Below are 15,118 nucleotides of genomic sequence, written 5' to 3'. Positions count from 1 at the left end.
CTGATATTTGAAACATTTCCAGGAAAAGAATACAAAGTTAGGCTATTTCAATGTCTCCTGGTAAATATATAATAATTAGCAAATAACTTCTTTGAAATTTCTTTAAAAAACTCCCTGAATCATGACATCAGCTACCAGGTTACATTTGTGTCGACAATGGTGAGATTTGTGTCTGATCAGAAGTGTCAATTAGTTTTCCACCTCCGATGAAGAGCAGCAGCTTCTCAAGCCTAAGGGCCCTATTTTAACCATTATATGCTATTTTAATGTATAATTATTAAATACTGTTTATAATAGTCATTTTAGATCAATTTTTATAAAATAGTTAATAATTAATTAAGCCCCCTCATTTGCACAATAAGGCAGAAATGCATAAAGAAATGTATGACGAAAAGAATACAGAAATAAATACGTTTTGGGAAATAAATAAGAGGTGAAATGCAAAGGGAAGATCATGCATTAATAAATAAATAAACTAGAATTTCACTCGGTACCGTGAGGTGGTTGGCTTATTATTAACACGGTGTGTTTCCTTGTTATGTCTGTATAAAGTTACACTACCTTGTCTGTCATACGGTCATCTACAGCTTTTTTTCTTTAATTGTGTCAGTTTTTGAGTTTTTGAATAAGTATAAATTCAATCAGTGCTCCATTACTGCCTAACCCAGTTGAATAGAGGCTTACAGGAACTACCCACCTGTGCATGAAAGTCATTAAACAAAACTATTTGACCTAACATCAAGTTGAACATATTGTTTTGTTTTTTTGCACAATTAGAAACTTTGCAGTTATATTAGGAAATGTACGAAAGGGAATTCTTGAAAGGTGTTTCTAACATTTTGTCAAACTGCACTGGACAAAATGATTAGAAACATCTCTCTCACACAGTCTGAATATTAATCTCCCAAAGGAAGGATTAATCACTCTCCTGCTCTCCAAACTCTCCACCAATCCCTCCCATCCCCTTATTAGCTTCACTTTCCCCGTTTGCCTGCACTCTTACTTCACTCTTTGCTCCTGCCTTCTCTCTGCCTGTCTTTCTCTCGTATCTCTGCTGGGCCTGCAGTGTAACAGGAGACTGATGCCAACCTTTCTCTGTTTATTTTTTTGTATCCTCTCTTCCTGAACCCCCCTTGCCCCTGTCTTTGCATTTTATCATCTCTCAGAGCATCCTGTGTATCTCCTCTCCCTCCCTCTGTTTTTGAAATCCATTCGTTCCTCCGAGCTCTCCTCCCCGCATCTCTCCAATATGTCCTCCCTTCCCATCCTGTTCTCACCGTGTTGCCTCTACTGAGGATTAAATTGAAAAATAATCAGAATGCCGAAGGGGTGAGGCATACCCACACATGCTTTACACACACATTGTGATTGGGGGTCATACAGTTGGACAATGCTGCCATCTGCTGGATATTTATTGCAACATCATACCTGTTAATCTGCCTTTTTCATTTCAAGTCATTTTGACAGGTCACAGCAGGAAAAGCAAGCACAGATGAAATTGATGATATTAACAATTCTTAGTTGACTAACACCGATACGATTTTGAAGAGTTTCTCTACAAAGAATAACACAAAAGCACCACTTTGAATCTTGTGTTTACCAGAGATGTGCTCATAAATTCCTTCAATAAGTCATTGAGCATGAAAAAGCATAGAAAAATTACTAATCGACGAAAGAAATCTTAGTCATCTCACACACATACCCTCCTTTTCCACACAGTTCTACTACAATATTCATACTCCGTGCTCTTGGCAGGACCCCTGACCAATACTGCCTTGGTGTGTACACCTATAAGCACTATGACTGTTAAAGGCAGGGTGGGCGATCTTGAGAAACTAGCATGAGTACACCAGTACGACTACTCCGAAAGTCCCTAAATCTAGCAAGAAAGTCATCAACACTGTCAGTCCGTCACCTCTGGTCCCCCTCCAAACCACTCCCCCACAATTATGATTATGAACATAAACATATCAAAATGAATGTGAACAGCGAACACAGCTATTGTTAGCACTCACAGCTGTCGGCTAACAGCTTGTGAAAGACTCAGGTGACGTGCAATGAGTGCACGGGCAGAGTGCACGCAGGCAGGCAGGCTGGAAGGCCGTCCAATCATCACATCCGGCCACAGATACCAGATTTCTTTCTTTCTTTGTCAGATTATTTGTTTCGCCATGCCTTTAATGATCCATCCGAAACTTGAAAATAAATTAATTTATACATTTCTTCTCCTGTTGTCTCTCTCAACTGCTTTGACATTATGAAGTCTTCCAGTTGAATGAGGGTTTAAGAACAACAATCTCAAAATGACAAAATATTTAACATGCTTGCACAGACAGAATAGTGACTTAGCAAACAAATCAATACATTGCCTTTGATCGCCGCAATGTGCAGGCTGGCTATCTGAAATTTCGGAAAATTTAGATTTATCACCAGTTACATCTTTTCCTCCCACAACGCACCACAACTCACAAGCTGGTTATCACTAAATGAGCAGACGTGACGAGCAAATGTGCTGGCATTTGTGCCAGTTTTAGTTTCACAGCACTTGCAATGCTAAAGATAATTTATTTTGGCATTGGTTTAACAAATATTTCTCAGAGGTAGAGTAGTTGTTTTGGATGAATAACTTTTTTTGTTTACATTTTCATTTTTATTTATCATTATGGTAGATCTATGGTACGACGGAGTATTAGGGCCACATTGAGGAAAAAAAAAATCAATCTGAGATTTCGAGAATAAAGTCATATTACGTGAATAAAGTCATAATATTACGTGAATAAAGTCATAGGTTTACAAGAAAAAAAGCCGTAATATTATGAGAATATAGTCATAATATAAAGTAGTAATTTTACGTGTTGTTTTTTTTTTCTCCTAAAGTTATGACTTTATTCTCGTAATATTACTTTTTTTCCTCGTCAAACTATGACTATTTTCGTATTACTACAACTTTTTTTCTTGTAAAGTTATGACTTTATCCCATAATATTACGACGTATTTTTCTCCTCTGTTGTGCCAAAAGATCATTTCTGTAATCATACTTTAATTTCAAGACAAAGATATCGTAGGGAAAACACGATACAGAATATATACAACCAATATGAATGTTTCCTTGTTAAATAGATTTCTTTTTTAAAAGGCAGGGTCTTCACATACTTCCTTGCATACATACTTCCTTGCACAAGCACATTTGCAATAATGTTTGAGTCCACACATTTCACACTTAGGTTTTGCTGCTTGTGGTTTCTCACAGGAAATTATGGTTAATGAGACAAATGACACATACAAGGTGGTGGCTACAGAGTTTGATTCTCACACTCCGGTGCAGCAGTTGCTGTCGTATTAACTTTTATTGTTGAGTCCTTTATTGAGTTGGCTGTCTGAACTACCAGAGTGGTTCTTTAAGTCAATCAAGAGATTTGTTTACAAGTCGGCTCAGAACCTTTCACGTATGAGAGGTTGCATCCCTCATACGTGAATGTGGGACCCTTGTGTTGTCTTAACTTTCTGTATACACCACTTGTCCTAAGGGTCAAAAATGACCCGCCTTCACTAACCCCTAAAATAAAGCAGCTTGATTGCATTTTAAACCCCAAATCTATTTTGCATGAAGAAACAACCTGTCATTCATCACAAACTTTGTGAATATCTAGGTTTTTCCTCTTCACAGTGCAGAAAGACGGTTTAATCAGTGGAATCCACTCGAAACCCTAACCCCAACCTGCTGGGCAGTGAAACGTGCACTCATGGCTACAGTAAAGAGAGTACTGGGGGTACTGTCATCTGCAGCACCTTTATAGCCTCTGACTGCATTCCCCATTAGTAAACAATGCTTTCAAGAAATGTTTATTCTCTCTGATGTTTGTATTTTGTCTGTGAACTTCAGTCAGGTGCGGGGTCGTGGAGGGGAGATGCTGCACATTCGCGAGAAAGTTTTAGTTTTCCCTGAGTTCAATCAGTAGCACACGTAATCTCAATTTCTTGTGTGTGTGGTGTGTTTTTTATGGTTTCTGTAGTATGAAAATGATTTTATAACTGCCGGGTCAAAAATGACCCCTAAGACAAGATTTGTACCCTGTTGGTGTACAGCTTTTATGGAAATATGAACAAAGGCAATGTTTAACTTTTTCTCATGTTGGGGTCATTCTAGGAAAAGTCATTGAATTTCAAGTTGAAAAAAGATCATTAAGGGGGTTTCCTATGTTGTTAAACACAGTGGTGGGTCATTTTTGACCCCTAAGACAACACAAGGGTTAAGTACTTTCATATTAGTAAAAACTAGTTTGTATAGGTTGTGATGATTTTTAAGATTGTTCCCTTTTTCACCTCTATTTCGAACTCAGACTACTGCTTGCTTTGAAAACATAAAAGTTGGCTTGACTGATCTCGTGTGAACGGCTTGCATTTGCACCATGTAACCACAGATGGCTCAGAAATCATATAGAGAGCTTCTGGTTTTGACACATCGGTTAGTGAGTCCATTTGAGTCGACGATGAACGTGTCAATTGCCTGGTAAGGGTAAACCACATTTCCATTTCCACTTAGTAAGTGTGTACGTCTTTGTGCGTCTGTGCAGATTTGGCATTAGGTGACCTGGGACCAGGCAGGCTATATATAAGTCTTGAAAATTCACTGACAACTCATTGTCTGGTCAAAACGTTTGATCTTAGGTGTTCAACACTTTCTTCTCTGAAAGACTGGTGAGTTAATACTACAACAAATTATGAGATGTCCATCCATCCATCTTCAACCGCTTATCCGGGATCGGGTCGCGGGGGCAACAGCTCCAGCAGGGGACCCCAAACTTCCCTTTCCCGGGCCACATTAACCAGCTCTGACTGGGGGATCCCGAGGCGTTCCCAGGCCAGAGTAGAGATATAATCTCTCCACCTAGTCCTGGGTCTTCCCCGTGGTCTCCTCCCAGCTGGTCGTGCCTGGAACACCTCCCAAGGGAGGCGCCCAGGAGGCATCCGTGCTAGATGCCCGAACCACCTCAACTGGCTCCTTTCGACGCAAAGGAGCAAGGACTCTACTCCGAGTCCCTCACGGATGACTGAGCTTCTTACCCTATCTCTAAGGGAGACGCCAGCCACCCTCCTGAGGAAACCCATTTCGGCCGCTTGCACCCGCGATTATGAGATGTGATGTAGAATATATTGTTTGTTTTATCATCATTGCTGACGTCTTTTGTGTATGTGTTATGTGTGTGTGCATTCAGAAGCTGTTTGCCTAACTGCAGTGATGAAGGGTACCATGCTGGTTTTTGCTGCACTGTGTTTGCTCCTCTGCTGGACGATGCCTGCAGGCTCCAGGAAGGTGAGTGTTACATTCAACCCACTTAAATCTAAACTAGTGTTTCCCAAACTTTTTTCCGTGGACACACTTTTTAAACATGACAAACCATTGCAACCCAATTCAAAATATGCCTTATATCTATAGATCGCGAGAAGAGTGAATTTTTGTGCGTAAATTAAAGGGACTGTTTGTAACTTCAAACAGGTATAAATCTATCCGGGTCGGTGTTCCATGCGCGCACGCGTGCCGCTACGCTGTTCAGACTCAGACTCCAACACAAACTACACGGAAGCACCAAAACCGCAAAGTTCTATCTAGTGAGGTCCGTCTGTTAAACAGTGTTGGCCGCGGTCGGAGGACGCGGGGGAGACCGTAACTTTAGTCTCCAGGGCCGGAGTCTCTGCTGTACTCTACTCCTCTGCTCCTCTGCCTGCTTGCCTTCACTCACAGCTCGCTCCACCTCACGTGCATGCGCGCACACTACACGCGGCATAAGAGTTAGTTTAGCTCTGAGAATATCTAGTGAATGTACAGTGGACGTTTGTGCAGAAATAAATGCTGCAGCTCCTCCAGACCAACAGAGGTTTCCGTGTCTTGTGAAGTGACGGGGCTCCGCAGCGAGAAACGTTATCGTCTCCGACCAAAACTCCGGTGTCTCCCATTCCCTCCGACCGCGGTCGGGATGCTGAAGCAAGAAAATGCAACACTAGGATCAGCAGTGATTCATGGAGAGACCTTCGTCTGGTCAGCTAACATTACTGCCAAGCAGGTGAAATATAGAGTGATATTGTGGTTTTAGCTGACGTGTGTCGCCTCACTGATTTGACGGATGCTCGCTCACATTCAGGCAGCGCGGGCACACGGGCGAGTGCGAGCAACAGGACACTGACTTTCGTTGACTTAACGGCCACAGGTGTCGCTGTTACAACCAATTTTTGATTCTTAAAAACAGTCCCTTTAACATTTCTGACCATTTTTACTGCCATTTCCCTCATCACCTTATATTATCTTGAACCAGACCTTTTGAAGAGATATATGTTTGATAAATAACTAACACTAACATTCATATAGTTTAGTCGACTATTCGATTAGTTGATTTAATCGACAGATCTGTAAAACTGAGTTTCTACACAAAGAATCACTCAAAAGCAGCACTTTAAATCTTGTGTTTTTCAGAGATGTGCTCATAAGTTTCTTGGAAATAAGTCATTTAGCATGAAAAAAGCATAAACGAAATCTTAGTCAACTGAAACCAAAATTACCAATTAATCATCTAATCGAGTAAAAGGGGCAGTCCTAGACCTTCTAAAATCTCTAGTGACCCAACTGTCCTGGCCCCAACCCAGTCTTTGGGAATCACTCATCTGAACTAATTTATGTGAAAATCTCTGAAAACTTTGCAAAATGTTAACAGTGTACACACACATATATATGTGTTGATCGCTGGGTCGAAAACTTCAAATCAGAAAAAGGTTCAACGCTAAATGTTCTTAAGTTAGCGATCAAGCACATAAAGAATACAGGCATTAATCTGGTGAGCCCCCCCAAACAGTATATGCATGAGTAGCAGTAGGGTATAGTGTCGAGGAAAGTAGTACCAAATGTCTCAGCAGCGAACGAATCAGTCATCAAACAATAAGCTACGTTTCTCAAGTGAGTTTTTTATTATGCATGTTATTTATGTTGGTGTATGTAAATGTGTTCTGGAGGTACACAAAATGCACTTGTGGAAACAAATTTGCCCTTAGGGGACCATAAATGTCTCTACAGACACTCATGCACAGTGATAAGAACTGTGTCTAATTCATGACATTTCCTCTCATCTTTTTCTTCCCTCCCCTCTAGATCAGTTTTATCATCAATCTACCAAAGGCAAATCCCAGCTTCCAAATGAGCATGGTTAAAGATGCTGTTGATGACATGTACTCTGATTGCAAATACAAAATGATGAAAAGGGTCAAGAACAAATACTTTAAAAAAGAGAACACTGGAACATTTGCAAAAGTCTGGAAGAACGCACTACCTTGTGCCGACGACAGACGAAAACGTAGATACAAAGAGGATGAGGCTCTAACTATGGATCACATGCAAGCAATCTGTGTTTATACATCTGGTCTTGGAAGCTTTTATGAGACGTTCAATGCTGCAGTCCGGACCAACAGAACCGTCTATGGCACCTCCTTCCCATTTCACTCCTTACATTTCTGGTTGACATCCGCTGTGCAGATCCTCAATAATAATAAAAGGTGTCGCACTTCTTACCGCAGATCCAAAGCTGAGTTTACTGGCGATGTCAACCAAATAATTCGGTTTGGTTTCTTTGCCTCCAGCTCTAACAAAACAAAACTGAACCACTTTGGTGACAAGACCTGCTTTAAAATTAAAACCTGTTCTGGTGCTTACCTCAAACATTATCCACGTCTTAGAGATGTAGAGCAAGAAGTGCTCATCCCTCCCTATGAGATGTTCAACATAACTGAGAAAATAAAGGATAAATCTGTAGAAGGTCTTGAGGACTGTGAGGTTGTGTATATCCTGGAAAGTGCAGGAGTTCAAAGCAATGTAAACTGCCGTGCTGCATAAATAGCTAACTGTGTCCATATGATCCTTCTAAAATCCAAGCTCATTACAAAAAAGTACAAATAACAGCGTCTGAATTCGCAGTTCAGAAATAGCGATTATTTACAATAGGCTACTCACGGTACCGTCGATCCGTCAGTTAACAGCAAGTCAGGTTTGCAGCGTCGGCCTCGACTCCACCAAGACACCGGCACTTCCTGGCGGAACTCCAACTGGGAAATACAAAGACATCGGACTATTCCTCCTCCTGACACACACTCACTCCAGAGTCAATAAGGCTTCAGTTTCACCGGAGCTGGCTATGAGGACGCAGACTTTGCAACACAATCTGATGCCGAGGGTAAAGCTGGCGTTTCTGTCCTTCACTGACTGACATTCTGGCGGCTCTGAGTCTTACTGATCACTCACTGAGGAGGTGCAGACGTCTAGTTTTCTCTCAGAACACTTGAATTACAATATATTGCAAAGTTATTATGAATTTTTTGCCCAATTATGCCAAAGATATTCTGCCTACTGCAGGTTTAAGTTTTCATGCTTCCCAGACATATTGTACAACAACATGAGCAACAACTTTTTTACGATTTCAAACAGGCATTTGTGATGTGCTTTTACATATATCAGCATTTCTTTCTGCATCAAATAATTTGTTTTTCTGAATAAAATCAATCATCTTTTAAACAACAACATTGTTTTGCTTTCCTTGGTGAATAGTTGTAGATAATCTAGCAACAAGCTGATAGAGGTGAATATCATTTACTGTTTAATAGGCCTTTTCTGCACAATTCAGGATTTAATCAGAATTGACTTTTTATTTATTAACTCACTCAGGCCAAACATGTACTCTGTTCTCTGACATACATTATCGTTTCATCATATAATATCAGTGAGTAAGCCAGAGAACATGCCATAACATAGTCATTGATCAAAAAGTAATATTTTTATGTGAAAATATGTAGAAAAAAATGAGAATAATAAATGAAGGGAAAAAGAAAGAATTGAAAATTAATTTAATAAAATAAAATAAAATAAATTAAAGCTAACAAAATACAAACAAAATATTAATAATGGTAAGTAAGTGAGTGGATTTAAGGATTTAATCAGAATTGCGAGTAACATTTTCTACTGTTGGTCCCCATTACCAAGGAATGAGTAAGGAATTAGCCTTTACTTGCAGTCAAGTGCCCAGAACATCTGGGAGCACACTTTTATTCCGTTACCACTAGTCATCAGTATGAAACTTTATTTCTATATTCACGTGTTTTCACAATTGCTTTTTTCATTGTGTTGTCTACAGGTTTCAGATGCAGATGAGTATCGCCCCGCGTGGCTTCTCACAGGAAATGTGGTTTTATGTTTCTAGACAAAGAGAAGTATAATACGAGTCATCTGTGTTTCACTCTCACACATTCAAATTGAATCGCCAGTCACTTTATAAACTATAGTCCATGCTCGAAATAGCCTTACCACTGGACAATTATACAACTTTTTAACCCTATGCAGTTTTGTGTTAACCACAGGCTGAGAACAGGTGAGCTTACCTAGAGGAGTCCTTCAGTCTGCTCAGGTAGGAGCTGGTCTGAGGTTTGTTTCACCTCCACCATCACTTTACCGTCACCTACAGAGACACAGAGCCGGGCCACCATCAGTGATGACCGTTATAAAACAGTTCAACAGGTCTGACATCAGTTCACAGCTACATCAGTAGTAGTAGTACTCCTACCTAGTAGTATGAGTAGTACTGCAGTGAAGGCCTGGACCAGAGCTTTCTCTCTGACCATCTTCTGTAGTTTACAGCGTTTCTGTAGCAGAACATCTGGACCTGCAGAGACAACAAACATCTGTCTTCATTTTATGGTTTTTATTCAATTCAATGTCAGTTAATGTCATTCTTTTACTTCATTTTAATTACTTTTGTAATCTGATTACTTTTTAATGAAGTTAAACAGGTCATAATTCTCTATTATCTATTTTATATTGATGTGAAAATATCTTCAAACAACTGGATTTATTATTTATTTATTCAAATTTCTTGCCGAAAACTTAATTTTACGAGATTACATTTGAACACATCATGATAACGTTGTAATTTACCTTCACCCAATAGCAGGGCTCTAGACTGCGACCAAAATGATCGCATATGCGACCTTTTTTGGGGAGTGTGCGAGTAAAGTTTTTACCTAGTCGCATTTTGCGAGTGCATGATCATTACTATGTTGGTAACAAGGTAAGAGCATTGCAGATGAAAGCAGTCCTTTTTGTTCCTCCCAGGTGCAGCCTTTCTCTCCTCTCCTGCACTCTCCTCTGTTCTGTGTAAACCTGCGATGATGAAAATGATTGCACGTTTTGTGTAACGCGCCATTATTATTAAACCTCCGTGACAACATAAACACACACATACAAACTGTTTGCGCCCGATCCGTCCCGCATGTACACACACACATAACATATAGGCTACCGCTGGCCTATGATCTCAGGAGCTGTAGCGCCAACGGGGAATTATTCCCAAGTCAATGAGGTAAACTTTATAGTATTAACGTTACCAGTTAACGAGTCGGCAACTGACGTTTGTATTAACAGTGAGTGAGCTGATGATAACGTTACGTTAATGAGTCAAAACTCCGCAACAGCTCAGATCATGTTACTAATGTTAACCACTTATTTACTTACTTCCTCCTCTTTGTCCCCTTTGGGTAACAAGGCTGCAATGAATGAATTGTGTCCGTACCAACATGCTGCGTCTCTCCTCATCACAGCAGCATCTCCAGCAGCTCCTCTAACTTTAGAGCGCAGCTAGCAGGGCCGGTCCTAACTTTTTGGGGGCCCTACGCAAAATCTTGTTTTTCGACCAAATGCTATTTTTTTCACAGCAATATAAAATAGATAATAGAAAGGGAATTATGACCCGATTATAAATATTGTATTTAAATAATCACAATTAATAATTATGTTTTTATGCAAATAACCACTACAGATGGCAATAACAGAGTACAGTACAGTACTGTGTAGGCTACAGTACCCCCCCACCCCCCAAAAACAGGGCTCCCACGGAAGCTACGGTGTCATTTGAACACTGTAATTTACCATGTATAGAATGTTTTTCATGTAAATTATATCAAACATTGAATTACATCAGATCTAAAATGTTATTCCTTCATTTCATCGCATAGATTTCAAAAGTGACAGATAAAATTTCTGAGAGGCAGACAAAAAAAAACGTACCTGCCACAGTGGCAGGCAGTGAAAAAAGTTAATTTCAGACCCTGCTCATGCGCATCACACTGCAGGGCGCCAAAGTTTCGCTGTTCACCAAAATGAAACGGCCTATCGCTGATTATTTAAAAAAAACAAATGAGAGAGAGGAAGCTGGTGGTGAGGGAGAGTCTAACAGACTCAGACACCACTGATGATGAATCTGCAACAGGCACGGAGAGACGGGTTGACAGACAGGTGAAGAAAAAGAAGTATCACTTTCAGCCACAATGGCTAACACAGTACCCGTGGTTACAGTACGAGGGGAACGCTATGCTGTGTGTTTATTGTAGGCAATGTGGTCCGTCCGTTGCAGGCAACTCTAAAGTTGTTAGTTAAAATATTTTGCAAATATCAAGTTTCGAGGCATTGTCAATGTTTCACTGGGGTATGTAAATTAAGACCACTATTTATTAGCATGCAAGGTCATTGATTAATACCATGCTGTTACCCAAAAAAAAGGGTGCGACCAAATCATGTGCTTGTGCGACCAACTGAGAAAGTTGGTAGCACCAGTGCTACCAGTGGAAAAGTTAGTCTAGAGCCCTAGTTAGTCTTTTTTACTGAGCAGAGCTTGAACGTCTCATAATAATAACTCAATGGGACCTCCGTTAACGTTCGTATCTCCGTTATTTAACCAGTCAGGACTGAGCTGCTAACGGCTGCTAACAGCTAACGTTACTAATTCTCTTCCTGATGATTTCAACACAGGTTAGTTGTTCTCGGTGTCTCATTATCAGGTAAGAAATAGTGTACGTCCCCTCAGGTTTAGTAGCGTCATGCTGTTGAGCGCTTTTTTTCTCTCCGCCGTGACTCTGGTCAAAGAAACTGAAACATGATCCAGCGTGCGTACGCGTCATTGTGCAGCGTAACTGTCGGAAAGCATCAATACAGAGGAATCGATAGTCACGGAGGCACGAGATGCCAAAGAATCGGACAACTAGGAACCGGTTCTCTGTTCCCATCACCAGCGTTTTCTAGATGTCCTGATGATTTCACCCGCCACTGCCAACAATTTACCCGCATTTGGCAGGTGAAGCCGCCCTCACAAGCGCAGGTGAAGCCGCCCTCACAAGCGCAGGTGAAGCCCGGTGAAGCGGTCCTCACCTGTGCAGGTGAAGCCCGGTGAAGCGGTCCTCACCTGTGCAGGTGAAGCTGTCCTCCACCACTGCTGCTGCTCTGGTCGTCTGTCCGTGATGAGGGAAGGAGAGCTGCAGCAGACAGCCGAACCTCAGCCTCCTCCGTCTGCCTCCACCTTCCTCCTCCTCACCTTCCTCATCTTCTTCTTCTTCTTCGTTGGTGAGCTCCTTCAGCTAAGGACGACAGACACAGACAGGAAGTCACCTGCTGCTCTAACACGAGCTCACCTGTATGTAAAGGTGTGTGTGTGTTTTACTCACTGTGATGATGTCAGAGGTCCAGCCGTTGAATCCCAGGCAGTGATTGGCCAGTTCCAGGCAGCGGGCGTGGCTCAGAGGTCTGCTGCTGTCAGACAGGAAGTGAGGAGTCTGTTTGGAGCTCAGCCTCACCTGTTACCATAGCAACAGCATGTCCTGATATCAGTTTTTTATGAAGTAATACGAAAGGTTTCTTTTACAAAGATAAAAGGAAATGTTGCTCTTCTACCTCAAAAACAAACAAACTACAGTAGAAGAAGAACATGTGTTGAAAGAACCTGATAAACTACAGTAGAAGAAGAACATGTGTTGAAAGCTCCTGATAAACTACAGTAGAAGAAGAACATGTGTTGAAAGAACCTGATAAACTACAGTAGAAGAAGAACGTGTGTTGAAAGCTCCTGATAAACTACAGTAGAAGAAGAAGGAACCTTGAGTGGAGAGCTCTGGAGCAGCGGCCGGCCGTCAGTCTGCCGTTGTGCCTTTGAGGCCTGAGCAGCAGAGTAGAACTTGATGAGGGCGTAGAACCCGGGCGGGTTGAGCGGAGCGTTGGGACAAACCTTCAGCAGGTAGAGAGGACCGAAGGACGAGAAGACGCGGGACAACCCGCCCTAAAGGACGACACACAGCTGTTACCGTCTCACAGGACTCTTAAACGTGCTGAACCAGGTGGACTCACATAGACCTGATACCCAGGTGGACCCACATAGACCTGACCCCCCCAGGTGGACCCACATAGACCTGATCCCCAGGTGGACCCACATAGACCTGATCCCCAGGTGGACCCACATAGACCTGATCCCCAGGTGGACCCACATAGACCTGATCCCCAGGTGGACCCACATAGACCTGATCCCCAGGTGGACCCACATAGACCTGATCCCCAGGTGGACCCACATAGACCTGATCCCCAGGTGGACCCACATAGACCTGATCCCCAGGTGGACCAACATAGACCTGACCCCCAGGTGGACTCACATAGACCTGATCCCCAGGTGGACCCACATAGACCTGATCCCCAGGTGGACTAACACAGACCTGATCCCCAGGTGGACTCACATAGACCTGAGACCCCCAGGTGGACTCACATAGACCTGACCCCCAGGTGGACTCACATAGACCTGACCCCCAGGTGGACCCACATAGAACTGATCCCCAGGTGGACTCACGTAGATTTGGGTCTCTGTGTGAGACGGCTGGATGTCCCATACAAACAGAGTCTTGTTGTTCTCCACAGGAACCTTGAACTCCAGGATGTCCACCTCCATCACACCTGCAGAGGACAGGTGAAGACAGAGGACAGATGAAGACAGAGGACAGGTGAAGAGAGGTGAAGACAGAGGACAGGTGAAGACAGAGGACAGGTGAAGACAGAGGACAGGTGAAGACAGAGGACAGGTGAAGACAGAGGAAGACAGAGGAAGACAGAGGAAGACAGAGGAAGACAGAGGAAGACAGAGGAAGACAGAGGACAGGTGTGGACAGGTGAAGACAGAGGAAGACAGAGGACAGGTGTGGACAGGTGAAGACAGAGGAAGACAGGGGAAGACAGGGGAAGACAGGTGAAGACAGGTGAAGACAGGTGAGGACAGGTGAAGACAGAGGACAGGTGAAGACAGGTGAAGACAGAGGAAGACAGGTGAAGACAGAGGACAGGTGGAGACAGGTGGCGACCGGTGGAGACAGGTGGAGACCGGTGGAGACCGGTGGAGACAGAGGACAGGTGAAGACCGGTGAAGACAAAGATTTAATGAGAATAAAGTCATACTATTTCAGGAAAAAAAAAAGTTGTAATATAACAAGAAAGAAGTCGTAATATTACGAGAATAAAGTCATAACTTTAAGAGATATAAAGTCATCTCCTCCTCTAAAAAGTCAGTTTCCTCCAGCAGGACCGTGTGGTTCTTTCTTCAGAATAAACTCAGTTTCTTTAATAATAATAATCTCTTCCAGGTCCTGATGATGATGATGATGATGATGATGATGATGATGATGATGATGATGAGCCAGAAGATGAAGGTTTTTTGTTATTTGTGAAACCTAAACTAAAGTTGAACTTCACAAGATGCTCCACGTTTCCCTCTAAAATAACACGTACAATTACTACTTTATAATATTATGACTTTATTCTCATAAATGTGGCCCTAATGCTGCAACATGTGGTCCTTTAAGAGGAAACACAGAGAAGAGACCTGTTAATGTTAGAATGAGGTTCACCAGCAGTATATCTGACCTAAAGAGATTAACAGGTCATGTTACACACGACAAAACGTCATTTAATCTGCTCGAGTTTGATGTTGTTTACTGTAAAGAATAGGTGGAACAACTAGCTAATGTTAAACTAAACTAGTTAGTGTTAAATTACTGTAGAGTGAATGGAGTCTGGCGGGGCGGTCGGGTCTCTTCGGGTCTCTTCGGGTCTCTCCGGTTGTGTTCGAGTGTCTCCGGCTCTCTTCGGGCTTCAGAGAGCAGGTTCAGGTTCTGAAGGTTGTCGTCGGTTTAAATTAAAGTTACGGATGATTCACCGTCTTCTGTCCGGTAACCGGCAGGTTTGAGTCTCCGGTTGTTTATTTTAAAGCCGGTAAAAGTTGATTTAACT

General features: G+C 42.2%; 3 protein-coding genes across 7 annotated transcripts in view; 2 read left to right on the top strand and 1 right to left on the bottom strand.

Annotated features, from left to right (window-relative positions):
* The window catches only part of LOC141764947 (ecto-ADP-ribosyltransferase 5-like), a 54,005-nt gene that overhangs the window by 20,119 nt on the left and 18,768 nt on the right, over window positions 1–15,118 (top strand). The window lies entirely within an intron of this gene.
* The window catches only part of LOC141764951 (erythroblast NAD(P)(+)--arginine ADP-ribosyltransferase-like), a 53,759-nt gene that overhangs the window by 32,749 nt on the left and 5,892 nt on the right, over window positions 1–15,118 (top strand). Inside the window, exons 2-4 of one of the 3 annotated variants that reach the window (XM_074630668.1) lie at window positions 4,575–4,698; window positions 5,217–5,314; window positions 7,139–8,075. The exons of 1 other annotated variant lie outside the window; for it this stretch is intronic. In XM_074630668.1, the coding sequence (XP_074486769.1) occupies window positions 5,240–5,314; window positions 7,139–7,876 (813 nt within the window). In that variant the 5' untranslated portion in view covers window positions 4,575–4,698; window positions 5,217–5,239 and the 3' untranslated portion in view covers window positions 7,877–8,075. Of the gene's footprint in view, window positions 1–4,574; window positions 4,699–5,216; window positions 5,315–7,138; window positions 8,076–15,118 lie in introns of those variants that run through there. One more of the 3 variants, XM_074630670.1, reaches the window with a different exon arrangement.
* rdm1 (RAD52 motif containing 1) overlaps window positions 1–15,118 on the bottom strand; it is a 45,292-nt gene that overhangs the window by 30,045 nt on the left and 129 nt on the right. Inside the window, exons 1-8 of one of the 3 annotated variants that reach the window (XM_074630673.1) lie at window positions 14,885–15,115; window positions 13,689–13,792; window positions 12,951–13,130; window positions 12,523–12,651; window positions 12,264–12,435; window positions 9,594–9,692; window positions 9,412–9,488; window positions 8,954–9,229 (exon numbers count right to left, since the gene is read on the bottom strand). In XM_074630673.1, coding sequence (XP_074486774.1) covers window positions 9,412–9,488; window positions 9,594–9,692; window positions 12,264–12,435; window positions 12,523–12,651; window positions 12,951–13,130; window positions 13,689–13,787 — 756 coding nt within the window. In that variant the 5' untranslated portion in view covers window positions 13,788–13,792; window positions 14,885–15,115 and the 3' untranslated portion in view covers window positions 8,954–9,229. Of the gene's footprint in view, window positions 1–8,953; window positions 9,230–9,411; window positions 9,489–9,593; window positions 9,693–12,263; window positions 12,436–12,522; window positions 12,652–12,950; window positions 13,131–13,688; window positions 13,793–14,884; window positions 15,116–15,118 lie in introns of those variants that run through there. The other 2 variants (XM_074630671.1, XM_074630672.1) reach the window with 2 other exon arrangements.

Source organism: Sebastes fasciatus, chromosome 3 (genome assembly GCF_043250625.1).
Source record: "Sebastes fasciatus isolate fSebFas1 chromosome 3, fSebFas1.pri, whole genome shotgun sequence".
Classification (NCBI taxonomy): Eukaryota; Metazoa; Chordata; class Actinopteri; order Perciformes; family Sebastidae; genus Sebastes; species Sebastes fasciatus.
This window is presented reverse-complemented; position numbering and strand designations above follow the sequence as displayed.